The sequence below is a fragment of the Fundulus heteroclitus genome, chromosome 1, assembly GCF_011125445.2.
Source record: "Fundulus heteroclitus isolate FHET01 chromosome 1, MU-UCD_Fhet_4.1, whole genome shotgun sequence".
In the NCBI taxonomy this organism is placed as follows: Eukaryota; Metazoa; Chordata; class Actinopteri; order Cyprinodontiformes; family Fundulidae; genus Fundulus; species Fundulus heteroclitus.
Genome location: NC_046361.1, coordinates 29,363,376 through 29,381,049, shown reverse-complemented (window position 1 = coordinate 29,381,049; position 17,674 = coordinate 29,363,376). Strand labels below are relative to the sequence as shown.

At 40.2% G+C, this 17,674-nt stretch overlaps 1 protein-coding gene across 2 annotated transcripts in view; it reads left to right on the top strand.

The window, feature by feature from the left end:
* The window catches only part of scube3 (signal peptide, CUB domain, EGF-like 3), a 138,625-nt gene that overhangs the window by 74,064 nt on the left and 46,887 nt on the right, over positions 1-17,674 (top strand). For both annotated transcript variants that reach the window (XM_012865917.3, XM_012865916.3), the window contains exons 5-6: positions 12,990-13,136; positions 15,102-15,218. In XM_012865917.3, coding sequence (XP_012721371.2) covers positions 12,990-13,136; positions 15,102-15,218 — 264 coding nt within the window. The remainder of the gene's footprint in view (positions 1-12,989; positions 13,137-15,101; positions 15,219-17,674) is intronic.

Genomic DNA, 17,674 nt, shown 5'->3' with positions numbered 1-17,674 from the left:
TTTGCTTAAGGTTATCAATAAATCTAAACTATAACATTGCAAGCATTGTAACATATTAAACCTTAGTTATAACGACAAAAAACACAGTTTTTGCTCTGAGAGCCTGCTCGGCATGAAGGGAAGTAACAGATACTAAAACCAAGAAGTTTTGCTGTGTTTCGTTTCTTATGTTATAATCATGACAGAGGGCATCCTGGTTGCTGTTTGTCTTTGAGCAGTGCGTGCCGAGCCCACCACCAAAAACAATGGCCGCACATTTATGGCATCTCTAAGATCCTATACCTCTAAGACACTTGCTTCTCTCAGGATTTAAAAACCTCACTGAGACTGTCTTAATATTAAAGAGTTACACTGCGTAGTAGGCTACCTGTTGTGTGGGTGATGCTGTGTGCAGCTTTTTTGTTGCTTTTTTTTTGGACCTGTTGGTCCTGCAACCCAATCTCTGATAAGTGGAAAATGACGGATGGAGTCCACACCCCTGGGAGAGGCATACCCAAAAAGACGAAAGCGAAAGGCGGCTCGATAAACCTTTAAAATCAGGGAGGGTGGATATAAATAAACATCTCACTTTTCAGATTTGTATTTGTTAAGAATATTAAAAACTATTTGTAACTTTTCCACAAGTTCACAATTTGTCTTGGTCTTTAGCCAAAAAGAACCCCCCCCCCCCAAAAATACACAGATCTTTGTCGTTGTTACACAGCAAAAGGGAAAAGGTTTGGTATATCTTTTTTTCACACCAGGATCTAGTACATTAAAAAAGTCAACTAGATGCTATTTGATACATTTTTTCTCAGTTTGTGCAGTCTATAGTGGTGCAATGATTGCATGGGAAGACCAAGGCTTTTTCCCCTGTGGGAGGTTTGCTATAAATCCAGAGGCCTCTGCAAACTGAATATTTGAAGAGTCTGCTAACACAAAGCAGAACATTGCCAGAAAATAAAAAGATGAGATGTAATTCACCCATAATCTAATTTTAATAAGGAACTGATTGGTTACAAAGAAAACTAATCTGTGTGCAGACTTTATTGTGAAACAGAGCAGCTTAAAGACATCAGATAAAATAACTTCTTGCAAAGACATACAAAGCTAAAACTTGCTCTCACAACTAATCAGTATGCCAAAGAGGAAGATTTCTATCTGAGCAAAGCTGCAGAGCAACTACAAGGACTCTGTAATGTAATCATCAAGCTGGTTTAAACTAATTTGGGGAAAAGAAAACTTTGATTACATGAGTCCCAAGGCTTTACTTTCAGCTTTTGTTGCCACAGCAAGCTTTAATAGGTCAGCGCACTTATGTTTTCAAAGTTCAGATGAACATGCATTAACAGAAAGGAGAATTAAGGTTGTCATTCAGCACCTTCCACACTTAATGGTCACCCTGAGGATGTCGCCTTTGCTGAATACTGCTGGGGATTTAGCTGAGGTTTTGAGCAACAAACACTCCAGGTGGATCATAAAAAAAAGCATAAAAAAAGGATGAATGTGTGGAAAAGCTCCTCATGCACACTTTTCAGTACAGTGGGAATCCTGCGATGGCTTCCAAAGGCCCTGGGAACCTTGTTAGAGTGCATGGCATCATATCCACTAAGAAACCAGGAGATGTTTCATAAACATCTGTTGAACTAAACATGGATCATCATTGGGTCTTCTAGAAGCATGATGATACATACGGTCATCTTTGAAATGGTTCATCAGTTACACAATCAACTTCCATGACCTCAGTCCCGAATAAACCTGTAGCATAAGCTGAACTGAAGAAGTCATACAATAAGACTCAGGATTCTTTATGATCTAGAGATATTTTGCAAAGATGAACAAAAATCAAAGATGATTTTCTCTATTGTCAAAGTCCTTACATTTCAGCGAAAGCGGAGTTCTACAAAGCATTAACAACAGGTTATCCACTAAGTGTTCTACACATGATAAATTTCCCCAAATGTAGCCTTGCTGCCCTTTTTTTTTGCTTGATTGTAGATTCAAGCGTTGCTTTTATGTACGTCGGAGACTTCTCTCACAAAGAAATAAAACTCTACTGCTTCTCTTGCTGCTTTTAATAGCTTTCCAGGAGGATTTTCTCCCTTTAGTGCAACAAATCCCTCAACACAATGGCCATAATTACACTCTCACACACGCCATCATTTGTACAAGCACACACCTTAGTAATTTCATCTCCGGTCTAATCCTGCTGGAGGCCAATGCTCTTCGTTGACATTTAGAGGAAGACTCTAGCGTGGCCACTTCAGAGCACATTGGTTCTTTGTTGGCTAGTGAAATAAGAACTTTTCATTTAAATGTGATCAAATCCACAACTCATGGGCACATTATATTCTAAATTAGTGTTGCTCTCCAGGCAAAACATTCCTCCTGTCTAAAGTCACACCCGGGGTCCTGGAAGCCTGCTTTATTGCTGTTTTTCTTATCTGCAAATGTAATATCCATGTAGTAGACGGTTTTGCATTTTAATGTCATGAAGTAATGCGCTGATAAATGAGCAGCTTCAATTATTACAGCGATGCAATGTTTTAAACCGAAGGCTGCCAAATAAAATGTCTGTCGGATTATTTGATTTACTTTTTGTTCATATCTTGCAGCGTTGTTTCCCATTGTGCCGGAGCCAGTAGGGTTCTCATATGTTCCCCCTGTTGGTTGTCAATGAGCCTGCCCTCCTGCCTGCCTGTCTGCGCATTGGCCACAGAACTGTTTTTACAAGTGCAGAAGTCACTGCTCCATTGCTCTGCAGCCCAACCGTATAACCAGGCTCTTGTCCTATTCTGGGCAAGTGGAGCAAAGGCTTTGAGCTGCAGGAACATAGAAACGACATGAGAGGGTTTTTTTTTTCTGGTTCCCTTTGGACTCGTCTTCTTTCTTCTTTTATCCCTGTATATGTCTCTTCAACATTATCTGCCCTCACCCTCCCTCTTTGTCCAGTGTTTGCTCAGTTCCCGTGGCCCCAGTACTCTCACCCTCATCCTTCAACAAATATACATCAGTGGCTGGAGCTTTTGCAAATGTTTGCAGCCTTGCTGCTGAATTCTTCTCACCTCATTTGAGACGGGCATCCCTTTTTTTTTTTTTCATGGCTTTCTTCAAGGCCATTCCTAAGCCGGCAAGCTCTATGTGGACTTGCTGACTTTTAAGAGTGCTGAAGGGGGGGTTTTCCACCAAATACTTAGCTGTTATGGCTCAAAACAAAGTGCCACACTTAGTTTTCGAGAGGCAAATACTTTATTTAGCTATGTTTTTTTATATATATATAATTATGCTACCCGACAGACAGAGTCCCATGTGTGTTATATGTCTATGTTAAAGAAGGTGAGCATCCTGGCTGTGCTCAGCTTTGCTGTCTTTTGTGTTGAGAGGGTGTCGCGCTCCTTTGGGATTGCACACTGAGGTCACCTTGAGAGAATGGGAGGAAGAGGGAGGCTGAGATTGGGAACATGCCCAGCAGGTGCTGCACAACTGTCTGTGACAGATGGGCAGAACCTTACTGTGTTTGCAACATGCATGCATTATGTAAATACACCTGGGTGGCTATTCGTACATATATTTTAATCCTGTTTTGCATACATGTAGAGCCTCACATGGTTTTGAAAGGAAAACACTTGACATGCGTACTAATAAGTAAGTGTGTATCAAATAGTATGCATGTTTGTGAGAGGTAAAGGAGGTAGACATATTTTGTAGGGTATTCAAGCATATATGTAAACTGTTGAAGACTTGAGAGTGGTTGGGAAACTACATTGCCTTGCAGAGGTACTTTAAGGACAGTGCTTTTTTTCACATTTTGACATGTTACAACCACTTATGTCAACATATTTTCCTTGGGATTTTATTTGCTAAACCAGCAGGCAAAAGCTGAACAACAGGTTTTTTTCCCAGAATCCACCTGTATTTAGCTCCATCCTTCTCCTCATCAACTCTGACCAGCTTCCCTGACCCCGCAGAAAAAAAACATCCTCAAAGCATGATGCTGACGCCGTCGGTTTTCACTGGGGGGATTGTGTCTTCAGGCTGTTGTGCTGTCCAAGGTTTTATTTGTAAGTCATAAATGTAATTTTTATTCTCTCGTCAGAAACCAGCCCCTTCTTCCACACGTTTGTTGTGTCCCCTACATGGGTTATAGCTAACTTTTAATTCTGTCTTTCAACAATGTCTTCTTAAAACTAATAAATGACAGATGACTATTAGTCGTTAGGATTCAGGCCTGTGTGCTGTGTGCATTTATTTACACCTCTCCTGCTCCAGGCTCATTAAAGTGTAACTCAGCCCTGTATCAGAGCCTTACTCCGCCCAATCTCATGTTAGAAAAAACATGTCGAGAGGAGATGGTGCCCTGTGGACCAGGAAATTGTTGACAATTTGTTGTAAATTGTCAAAACAATGACCAGGATATGTAGACAAAACTGTAAGACACCCATTTATACAGTTTATTAGCAAAAGAAGTGGATTTGGGATTGAGTTATGATTATTGTTACACTGGCGAGACTGCCACTCAGAAACTGCAATCAAGCTCATCACACACAGCAGTTTTCTGCCCTGTTTGAGCCTGCTGCAGACTACCAGACAGTGCCAGATTATTAGATGCCAAAAATTCTTCAAGCTTTTTACCATGTTCGGACCACGACTCATGGGTTTCCCTGCCTTGCTACTTGTCGGGCATCTGAACTGTTTTCTGCTTTCTGGACCACGACCTGGACCGTTACCACAACCACAAACGAGTCTTACCAAGCCCCTGGATTTGTCTGCCCTCCTCAGTTCTGACCACCTGTGCATGAACCCAGCCTGTTCTTTGGACCTTCTTCTAATTGTATTGCAGTCTATGAAGTGAGGAAAACAGGTGAATGAAATGTGCTTGGTTGCTGCTGCAGGAGGAAGATGACAGATGCAGCAGATTACACTGATCGCATGGTGAGGGAGCAGACAGAGAGCTGGGCCAGAATCATAACAAAACCTTTTAAACACAACAATCATGTTGGGTTTGAATTTTTGGTTCCCCGTCTTTTCAGGTTCAGAACAGTGGTTGTCCTGATGTCCTAGATATTTCTGCCTTAGCTGTTTATCAGCGCAGCTTCTACAGACTTACCATGTGGCTCACAGTTGCTTCGCTAATTAATGTTGTCCTTGCCTGGACAGCTATCTCTTCATTTTTAGGTTAATGGATTGAAAAGTTTTGCGTGAGATGGTGAAACTTGGGATATTGTATTATTGCCCTAGTCTTGGTTAGACTTTAACCCAAATTTAATTGCACGCAGATGACCTGTGAGGGCATTAGTTGGACTACATTCTATCTGGGGCTAACTTCAAAAGCATAACACACTTTTCCGATTTTTGGTTATGAAAATATTTGGAAATCACATATGCTTTTTATTCCACTTCACGTTGTTGCACTGCTTTTTTTAGCCTATCATGTAATATTCCAAAAAAAATGTTCCCTGGAGGATGCGGTTGTAATGTGACAAAATGTGGAAAACTTCAATTGGTATGAACAGTTTTGCAAGCCGCTGCGTTTTACGATTGTTTGAACACAAACAAAATCAATCAAAGCTTTGTGGCAGTGGCGAGTATTAGTTTTAGTGTCGCAGCTGTCTTTTCCATTCACTGTTTTTTTTCTTTTTTAATGCCTTTTAATGGCTCCTCTCTGGAAAAAGCAGTGAGAATGAGCTGCCTCAACAAGGTCTTTGGGACATTCAGGAAATCACACAACCGAAGCCAAACAGTAGCAATGGGATGGCTACCCTCTGCTCTACGAAGTGACTTTGTGGGGAACGGTTCATTCCTTGACCGCCTCATTGCCCTGTCTGACCATCTGCTCGGCTGCGCAGCTCAAAGCAGTCCAGTTCTTTTCCCTTTTCTCTTTTCCATGCGCTGACATTTTTATCCTCCCATTAAAACTTTTAAGGCCCCATTATCTAAGAGGAAGGAATGCTGCTTTAATAGTGTGGTGGCTCCATTCTTTGGCCCCTTTCTTTTCAGCCTGTATCCACCCAACACTTGGTGGCGGCTTAAAGTTCTTCTGCAAAGAGGCGACCGTCTCCACTCTGAGCTGCATGACAGCAGATCAGCTCAGACCATGACCCATCTTTTCACCAGCCCCCGCACTCAAAAGCAGACTACTAACCCTTGACATGCCTTCCACCACTCCACCTCCATTGTTTCCGTTTCCCTACTACATGGTTCTCACATTTAGGAGATCTTGCAGCTCTCTGCTCTAGAAATCGTGGTTCCCTTGGTTCTTTGTCTGGGTATTGCAGGGGTTGGCGTCTAATCTGTTGGTAATTTTTCTTCCCTTGCACAGTTTCTAGTACCATTTTAAAACGTGTGCCTTCACTGATGGATGTTTTTCTCCTTGTATGTAGATTTGATCTCAGAGGAGAACTCAGGCAGAGCCTGTAGCCCCTGCATGAAACATGTAATTGAGCAGAAATCATCTTGGCTGAACACAGGTGTCTTACTGCAATAATATAGTTTCAGCTAAAAAAAAAAAAAAAAGTTTTCTATGTAATATAGGCTGGAATAGTACTGGCGGATGAAAAGAAATCCCGTTTCTGTTAAAAACTTTTATTTTAATTAGTTAGTTTTAAGTTATTTTCCCACAGGGTTTGAGTTTAATTTTAGATTAAATAATCACTCACTACTTGACTACAGATAAACCCAAATTATTCATACGCCTGGCATGTGCTGCTTTCCAGCTTGGCCAGGACGTCCTTGTAATTGAGATTAATAATTGCAATGTTTTTCTTTCCTGGAAAGATACAGATTAAATAGAATAAAACAAAGTTGAAAGTTGATGGCTATACATCATTTTAATTTGCCCTTTTTAAGAATATATGAAAAGAGTCCTTTTATATTTTGCTATCTTTTAAGAGATTCCTATCCCTTTGCTTTTAGAAACATATTTCTTGGTTGAATGAAAATCTCACTCACAAATGTGTGAATAAATTTTGGCTTAACTGTGCATTGTTATTTTTTACCAGACCCCTGTAACTAGTTACATTTACTTGTGCTACTGTAATTTTGTACTATTTGCATTTACTTAATAATTTTACTTGTACTACTTGAGTATCATTTAAGTATTTTACTCGGTTACATTTGAAATGACATCCAATACTGATTAAAAAAAAACAAAACTGGACGACATGTCAGTGATCCATCTGCTGAGTTTTGGGTCAGAGGAATCAGATCCCAACAACATCAATTAGGTGTTGGTGGCACTAGCAAAAACATTTAAACTACAGTTGAAGTTCACAAAGGTGCTCCTTTAATTAAATGTTTAAGGCCAATATCTCATCTTTTCATTTGTGAAATGCACACAAGGGATTTTCTTTTTACTTAAAAGTACAATATTAATTAGATACTTTTTACCTTTACGTGAGTAGCATTGTGACGTAACTTTATTATTATTTAAGTACAATTTTATCACAGTAACTGTGCTTTTAGTTGAATACATCATTTTGGTACTCTTTCTACATCTGATCAAAACTGTCTAGGGTGGAAAGATATATATTAATGCAGAATAATTGCAGATTGTGGGGATCATGTCGTAATCTTGGACTAACATGGACTTCTCCTATACACTGAAAGTTGTCACCTGAGGTGGGCTGCATGTACATCACCAGAGAGAAATGTTTCTCATAATTTCTACCAAACCACAAAACTGTTCTGATTATATATATCTATATATATATCTATATATATATATATATCTATATATATCTATATATAGATATATATATAGATATATATAGTTTTTTTGAACTCTCTTTGGTAAAAGCAGTCTAAAGTCTACACTTGTTCAGGTTCTCACTTGTCCACCCCCCACCCCCCTCTCTCTTTCCTCTGAGAACATTTTCCTTGGTGCCTTTTGTTTTAAGTTTTTTTTTTTATCAGGCTTAATAACACACCTTTAAAAATATCTCATTATCTTGTTGGAATGTCAAGTTGAATCCTAAAGTAAATAGGGATTCTGGTGAGACGTTGCTGGGCTGATGAGCACAGTTGTAAAGTGTGGTTTCTCTGCCCATGGGGCATTCAAGGGCATATTTGGGCTGGGAAATGTGCATAATGAATGTCAGCGTGTAAACACAAAAAGTCAGAAGCACAATGTTTTAGGATTCTAATAGTGTTATGCATTTAATGCCATGTCCTGCAGTTACTCCTGCTGATTAAACTGAACTTCCATTAAGTTAATGACACACACACAAAATGATTCCTGTTTGAGAGAATTAAGAAATACCTTATCCTAGTTACTTCCTCTATGAGGACCAGGTGGTTTATTTCTTGAGGCATGAAAATGAGTTCTAGAAACTAAGCTAATTAAATAAGTGATTTTATCTTCGTAAGAATATTTTAAAACTAATAATTTTGTTATGAATTAAAAAAAAGTCTTCTTCAATAGCACAAGTTTTTTAACTATTCAACTTTTTTTCAGTCAAGTGAAGCCACTGTGCAGCAAAAACTGAAATGGCTTGCTTGTGAAATCTGTAATGAGCTTGCCCCATAAATAACGTGCATTTTTCTGAGGTTTAGCTACAGGTCATTACTGTTTTAAACTCTCAAATTAACCGCTAAGAAAACACCCGGCTGTCCATTGCTTAGTTTTTTTTTCCTGCAAATTAATCAGCACAACCTTATCAACTGAAATTAACAGCGATAATGTCCACATTGGCAATGGCCTTTTATTCAAGTTATTAGCTTAAATTAAATGAGGAAGAATAGCTGGAGGAATATCAATCAGCCCATTAGACTAATAAGAGTTATTTTATTTTTTAAATATCTTCGTTCCTTCCCAGCGTTTGCATAAAATACGATTGCCATGTCTTGAAACAATTTTGGAAAAGCTCTGACAAAGCCAACTGGACTTGCTTCGTTTTGCACTGAAAAGGTAAGCCTGCCATTTATAGCCTCAGCAGGTTGTTATCAAACCTTATAGTTCTCAAATAAAACCTGAAATGTTCTGGCTTCTGGCGGCGCCATTACCTTTAAGTGTTTGGTTCAGAGGTCACACGCTTTGATGGGGAGGACAAAGTTGTAGGCACTTGAGCATACTCTTTTATTGCAATATTCCCTGTTCACCACAAGTGCAGAAGCTGGATGGCTGTGTTCAGTGTTAAGCTCTATGAAAATGCACGTCCCCTCTGATTTGCTCTTTAGATGACATTTAAATTGGCCTTACTCAGCTCCAAGTCTGCCCAGATTTCTGGATAGGACGTGACATGTAATAAATAGAAATACGGGTTACTGCTTAGCAGAAAGTTTGATTGAGTGATAGCATGTTTTGTTTCAACATTTCTCTTTTTCTTAATAAAAAAAAAATATTTTCTTCCTGCCAGTAACAAGTAATAGTAAAAACAAGCTTCTTGGATACTTGTTAGAGGGATGTGCTCCTGGCAGATGAAGGCCTGAACTGGCCCCATCGTGTCAACACTTGGGCTTGAATTGGTCCACTGAGAGACGAGAGCCCCAGGTTTTGGCCTCGGTCTGACATGTTATGAATAGAAGGGTGTGTTGTGTTCATGTTCAGATGAGGTTATGGATTCAGATAGCCACCTTGGTCAGCAATCATAAGTCATTTCACGCTGCAGGAAATTTACCCTTGTCTAAATGGAGGAGTGTTTTCTGCTCCGGGTGCAGACGGAGGCAGAAAAAAGGAACCAGGAAACTCCCCGTTTTTCGTTAAGCCAACCATGTGTGAAGATTGTCAGACCTTAAATTATCAGATATGTTGACGCACATTCTGCTAAGCATGGGCTTTCTCTTATAGGCACTCATGTCTGATGGCTCAGCCTCTTGTCAAGGATGTAAACAGTTCTGACAGGAGAGTGTGGGAGGATTGCCTAACCTTCTGAAGCTTGTTGACAGACTTAAAGTGATGGACAGCACTTTAGTCAGAAGGTCAGGATTCTTGTCTAGATTGGCAGGACTTGATCTATGCCATCAGTATAGGTGGACTTGCAGTGTCTTGCAAAAACTATCCGCACCTCTTGTAACTTTTTCCACATTTTCTCAAATTACAACCATAATCCACGTATTTTATTGGGATTTTATGCGATGGATCAACACAAAGTAGGGTATAGCTGGGAGGGAAAATTAAAAAAGTGTGATGTACATTTGTATATAGCCTACTTTTAGTCAAATCAAGTGCGACCAATGTCCGTAGATATAAAGTCTACCTTCACGTGATTTAATCACGCATAAATGTAGCAATTCTGTGAAGGTCTCAGAGGGTTGTTACAGAACATTGATGAAAAACAGCATCATGGAGTACGAGGAACACAGCAGACAGGTCATGGATAAAGTTGAGGAGAAGTTTGACATAGGGTTGTGATTTAAAGCAGTACCCCGAGCTTTAAACGCCTCACTCTTCATCCATCATCAGGATATTAAAAGAGCATCGCGCACGTTTGTCTCTGCCAAGACATGGCGGTGCAGCCGAACTGACAGACAAGGAGCACATTCATCAAAGAAGCAACAGGCACACAGTGACCCAGGGGATACAGCGACATATGGAAGGAGCTCTCAACAGACGAGACCATAAATGAACCGTTTGGCTTACATGGAAAGCTAACAGTGGACATAACCCTGAATAGACCACCTTCACACAGTAAAACATGGCAGTGGTGGCATCATGCCGTGATGGGAAGGATGGAGCTAAATATGCTGGACAAGGCCCCCAATTTATTTTATCACCACTCACTTGGCAGGATGTTAAGGGAGGTTGGAAAACATCAACAAAGAGTGATATCAAATCTCAAATCAAAAACCTATTAGACAATAAGTAGACTATATCTCCCCTACCATCACAAGTTTGTTAAAAAATACTGAGAATCGTACGGCAGCAATTTGTTTTAAGACTAGACTAAGATTGATAGTTTATGCTGCTAACATAAAGCAAGGGATGAACATTTAGAAAAGAATCTGTGGGCCTATATCTCTTGCAGAGTTCATTTGGACTTGTGAGAGTGTACTGCTTCATGATCAGTGACTTGCAGAGAGATTCATGGCCAGTGAGGCACTGACTATATGAACCAAAAAAGAAGCTTCAATTTTGACCTTAACTGAATGTTAATATAGTTTTTTGAAAAGCTTTAAATTTATGCTTTAATCAGTTCCATACAGTTCAACAACATGATGGCAAGAAAAGCAAAATAATATGTAATATACGTTCAAATTAGATGATTTTCTATTTTACGATTCATGTGGCTGATCTCTCTTTTCATTAAAACCAAAATTTTGTGTGATCTTACTTTGATTTGTATATGGAGTCAATGGAAGCAGGTTTTTTCAAATCTCCCAGTTCTCCCTCTCCTACGTATTATGGACGCTGACCTAAGCTGCTCGTTAGATGCCAGGTCAGTTCCAAACTGCAATGTTCAATGGTATCTGGCTTTAAATATGACTAGCCAATCTTTTATTTTTGCTGATAATCCTTGGTAAATTATGACACAATATGCTCCATGCACCTGTTAGCCGTTACTCCTATTCGGCTCAGCACTGCCTACTATCTGTGCGGCATGGTACTTTCTGCCTCACCCTATGCATTTTTAATGTACATTTATGGCTAAATAGAAAGACATGTCAGACACATTCATTAAATATTACAGACAGACTGGGGAACGTCAGCTTGTGTTGTACACGTGTAATCAAACATGTATATTGGCGATATAAAGAGAGACTCGATATAATGCTCTGACTGCCTGAATCTGTCAATGTGTGCGATACAGCACCATTAGAGGTAAGGCACAGCTCAACACTGCCCAACCTCGCCCTTCTCTCACGTCGTTGAACAGGCTATGTGTAAATACAGCCATCTTTACCATAAAAGATAAGAAAATCTATAGAAAACTAATTTATAGAATATTCAAGAGGACAAATATATTTTCTCTCATCGCTCATTATCATCTTAGTATTGCGTTTGTCGTGATGACAGGTGAGGCACTGCTTCTAGAGTCCCTGCATCTTACATCTTGAATTCAGATGTGGTATTCTTAAAGGTTCCTATAAAACAAATCAAATTGACTGCTTCTAGCAATATTTACTTCACCTTTTAATCAAGTCAATGTTTAGTAAACTTTAATTAGTAATCCTTGACTTCCGGTGGATATAAATATAATTTGACATGTTTCCCCTTTCTTTGTGGCGCTTTACAATGGGAAAGACAATCTAAAATGCTGTTTTAAGTTCATCTCCATTACTCTGGATATGAAAAGAATAAATTAGCTACTCACTTTAATTTAACGTTTATAGTGAGAGCTATAAAAATATAAATAAACATGAACGTCAAAAATCAATGCTGGACTCAGATCCAGGTAGTAAGAGAGATAAAAGTTATTTTAAGTTTTTTTTTTTTATGTACAAATTTTTCTAAATGAGGAGTGCTGTGTAGTTTACGCCATAAGGGTCTTGGATTGCTTCAGGCGCTTAGCAATGAAATAATGATTCCCCACATTCTTCGTTGTGAAATTTGTGTTACAAACAGTTTAATCAAATACTTAAAGACATATGTCATCCTGCATGAGTCATGCAAATGTGCACTGGCAGCCTTGATTTACTGGAATGAGTTTTGATCTCACTCTCTGGTGAGAGGAGTTTTTTTTTTTTCTATCTTTCTTTTCTTTATGGGGGATTACTCCAATTAAGATTACAGGTCTATGGGATCAACTCCTGCGGAGAGTTTTATCCTTTTTTTTCTCTTGGCAGCCTTTCTTTTTATAGCCTGGAAACAGTAAGCATGCTCCAACAAGAACGTGACTCTTCGTGAAGGGATACTGAGTATGTCAGTCACCAGCAGGCAGCAGGCATACGAGGCGCCCTGCGTCAGAATGCGTGACAGGCATTTGAACGTTTGCGGTCCGCTCGCCATCCCTGTGCTATTTAATGTAAACCAAACTCTCGGTTTACTGAACGCTCTGTCGCCTGAAAACAGTGCCCGATCATCGTGGCGGCTGAGAGATAAACTTTTCGTACATGTCCTGCTGCTTTCTTCACAGTGCAACCAGAAGGCACAAAGGAGGGGCCCACCTGCATGGACAAGAACCACGGCTGCGCGCACATCTGCAGGGAAGCGCAGAAGGGTGGCATCTCCTGTGAGTGCCGGCCTGGATTCCAGCTCACCCGGAACATGAAGGACTGCAAACGTAAGCCGTCCCAACTCCAGGGGTCGCATGCAAACACGCACACACGTCAACGAGGCTGCTTTATGCGCTCCTCAGGAGGAAGGTGATTGGGGGTTTGGAAGCTGGCCGGTGATGGATAGCCGCACTTGCCGCATAAATCGCTTCCCAAAAAAGTTTGAAGTTGACGTTTATGCTGCATTACCGAGCTCTGACTAATCTTCTCAACGGCACTCGTAAAAGAAAACCTCAAACAAAACATGTTTTTTCCAAATAAAAAGGGATCATTTACACAACCAGGGGCAAGTGTGGAGGTTAGTCAAAGGCGATTGCTCAGATGGACGGCGCACGTTTCCTGTTGCTGTGCAACAGAGATCACCCTGTCAGAGCTGGGGGGCAGGACCTGATAGGATGGAGGGGGGGGGGATTTGTCTGTGTTTGGATAAGGATTGGAGAAGTGTTATTCTATAGTTTTTCAGTGACAGCTCAGGAAAAAGGCGAAAGGTTTCGGGATGGGAGAGTGAAGACAGGATGACGATGGAAGCCTCGGCTCTATCGTGCTCTTTTACTCTGTCATCGCAGGTTTGTTCGAAAGGTTAAGCTATTTATACGCTCTGCTACACAAATGTACTTCACAGAAACATGCCTAGTTGCAGTAGAGATTTTATTCTTCCTATTATTTGTTCCCAGATAAATTCACGTAATGCAGGTAATGAATAGAAAGTTGTTTAACTACTGCTAAATTAACTGAGCTTGTTAGATTTTACTGCTAATTTATTATAAGGTCACATGGAATGAGTGCAAAATAGGTAAATGATTCCTTCTAATTAAATAAAATGTTTTCCTCCTTCGGCCTCAGCCAATATCCTGTCCGTATAAACTGTTTATCTGTTAGGTTCGAGCTATCAGACAAAATGTCTGTTTTCACCCAGTTCAAATTCAAATCTTGTACATGATGAGGCAGGGTTTTTGGGGTTTTCCTCAGTTTTTACAAACCTTTCTAATTGGGCATCCGCTTTCTTTCATAAACAATCATGTGGTGAGTGGTTTTGGGCACCTTACGATAGATTTAAAATACCATTAAAGACCAGATCGTTTGTGCATGAAAACCAGAAAATTAATGAAGGAAAATTTAGTTTGGTTGTCTTCCTGGCAATTGGCTTTTTCAGACATTGCATCTCAGTTAAGGAGGAAATATTGTTATTTATACCCAGTGATGGCATCATAAATAGTTTTGGTCTGGCTCAAAGCAAATAATTATCTTTTTTAATTGTTTACAGAAATATAGGAACTTTACAGGAATATCGGTCTTTCTGTAATTACGGCATGATTTCTGGACAGCGAGAGCTGTTGAGTTTATCATTTATTTTTTATCCTGCCAAAGGCTACAAATAAAACTGTATGTGGATGATTTTCTCTTAACATTTTTAATAGTGAGACATTAAGGCTCTGGATGGTGTCTCTGTACTGTTAAAATGTGTAAAATGCCCTGTGTGACATTTATGCCACTGCTATATTATATTCAGTTTATTTCAGGGCTTTTTACTTTAACTGGGGTTGCAATAAGGGTAAAAGGTTAGTGTATTTAGCATCAGAAATGAAACATCTTGCATAGATTATGTCATGTTTATCATGAAAAGGCTGAGCTTAACGTTTACCAAGCAAACAACGGGTCTGACATTTAGTTTCTGCATTAGCAGTAGCTCGGACGACATGCAGCGCTTCTAAAATTGTTAGCATTTCACGAAATCGCTGTGATTGTGAAGCAAAACCTTCCTGTGCGTGTCGTCGATGCCACGGGGAAGACTGGGTGCAGCCTGAGTTCAGTGTTTACGCGTGAGAGCATATGGCCCAGTGAAAGAGTTTGTATGTTATTTACTCGCTCTCCACTTCCTGACACCTCCTCGCCGACTGTTAAAAATGCACGAAAAAACTTGTGTGCGCGCTCCTCTTTAATTAGCCCGTGTTTACTCCTGCCTCCTGTGATAGTGACGTGCAACTACGGCAACGGAGGCTGCCAGCACATCTGCGAGGAGACGGATCACGGCCCCAAATGTTCCTGCCACATGAAGTTTGTCCTCCACAGCGATGGAAAGACTTGTGTAGGTGAGTCATCTCATCCAGACACGGCCGCAAATGGCAGGAAATCACGTTTGTTGAATGAGAAAATTTACAACACGGCGAGCTCTGCGCTTCCAAGAGCAAAATTAATTCACGTTTAAAAAGGGGTTTCGGGTGATAAAACGCAGGCTGAGAGAACGGCTTTGTTGCCGAGCCTTTCCTAACGATCCGTGACATGCAAGGTCAAAGGGCTACCGTTCACTGTGCTCTTCTTCCCCTGCTCCTTTTAGTGTAACCTCCCCGCTCCCTCTGCATCTGCTTTTGCCTCTCTTCCTCTCACTTTATTGCTGGACACGATCTTTTTCTCTCCGTTTTTTTCACAGCCATGTCAGACACACACACCCTCTATCAACCTGTGGGTCATTTCCTTCACTGCTTCCTGTCCGGGATTAACTCACACACCTGATCTAACCCTCTCCGCTGGCATGTATCAGTGTATGCCTCAGTTGACTTAAGTTGAGGGAAAATCCATCGGCTACTCTGTCTTATTGAGCCGTTCTGAAGGGCACTTTTTAACCGGACAGAGTCTGAGCGGAAGAGTGGGAGCACAGCGCCTGATGGGTGTGTTTAGCCATGCAGAAGGCTGCTGATATTTCACAAGAAATGATGGAGGAGTGGAAATAACCTGGTGCCAATGCAGGGCCAGTTTAGCAACACGGCTTTTGTTTTTCTTTTTTTTTTATCTCCGGTGCCTTGTAAAAATCTTCCTACGCCGTTAACTTTTCCACATTTGGTCAATTGTTTTATTGAACTTCATGTGATAGAACAACACATGGCACTGCACAATTGTGCAAGTGGAGAGAGAATAATATGAAAGATTTGAATTATTTTCTAAATCAAAAAAATGTGCAAAAAGAATTGCAAGCATCTTTATTCAGCCCCCTATAGGTTTACACAATTCAATTAAAAAGTAAAGTTAACAAACTACCTTCAGGAGTCCCTCAATAAAGACCAGGGATAAAGTTGTGGGGAAGTTTAAAACGGAGTTGGGTTATAAAACAATATTTCAAGCTTTCAGCATCTCACTTAACCCTGGTCCACCCATTATGTGAAAATGAAAAGATATTGCAAATGCAAACCTACAAAGCCATGGGCGGTTTTCTGAAAGCCATGTAAGGGGCGTAACAAAAACGTGAAAGCCAAGTTAGACCAAGTTTACCTGCATTCAAAACTCCATATGTGGAGGACATCGAACACTGCACATCACCCTAAACACACCACCCCCTCCATGAAACCTCTATGAAACATAAAGGCAGGAGCATCATGATGTTGGGATGCTTTTCTTTAGTTGGAGCTGGAAAGCTGGTCCCAGTTAATAAAAGATGAATGAAGATAAATACACGATCGGGGAAAAAAAAACTGTTGGTGGGTGCAAAAACTAATCCTAAAACCCTAAAGAAGCAGACTGATTTGTGCCATTGGTTCAGTCAAAGCTCAGAGTGTTTCCACCCCAGGGAATCCCAGGGGACGAGGTTCACCACCTTCATTTGGTTTTGATTGGCTTTCGAACTGAAGGCCAATCAAAGGGATTGGACAGAACGTCATGCAGTTACAACAGCTTGCTCTCACGAGAAGCTGCACTATGAGCAGAGAACAGTTTTGATATTTCATCTAAAAACACGGCTATTTCTAATTCCTATTTGAATTATAGATGTCCTAAATGAGAACTCCTCCTTAAGAGAATTTTATTTCAGCTATCCACAATGCCCCTTTCAAGCAGAAAGAATGTTGTTGTGGCTAGGCGATGTTGCAAACCTAAAACACTTGGAAATGTGATGTTATTTGGCCTAGGGATTACAACATTTTAGATAGCTCAAATATTCTTGGTGGATTAAAAGAATTTCATTGAGGGATGTAAAAAAGCCAAAGAAAAAAAAAGTAAATTATTTTTGACAGGCAAAAATTGATTTACGGATATATAATTTAAAGAGTATTCCTGCCCAATAAATGTTAAAACATCTTGCCATAAGAGAGCCACCAATCAGGTTCTGGCTCTGTTTGTGTTATGTTTACTAGCCAAATTCTCAAAAGCACGGAGAAGGAGGGCCTATAACTTGTTTCCTTAAAAATGCATGCACAATACACTTTTCCATTTTTTTATTTGTTAAGAAGAAACTCAAAACTTGAATGAAACATGCAAGTCTCTAATGATAACACAAGAAAATGTGAAAAAGATCAATGGGTGAGAACGCTTTTCAGTGCACTGTATTTAATCAAAGAGCAGAACTATTTTAAGTAATGCATCCTGTGCCTGCACTTTAAAATTAAAGCCTGAATAAGTTGCACGAGGGACTATTTTGATTAAAGATGAACACAGGATAGATTTTTGGAAGGTGCGTTTGCAGCACCGCCTGGTGACGTTGGTGCTCTGTTTCGGCGGCTGTTTAAGTGTGAGAGCACGGTTCGAGTAGTGCCTGATTAGCTCAGTGTTTCTAAATCCC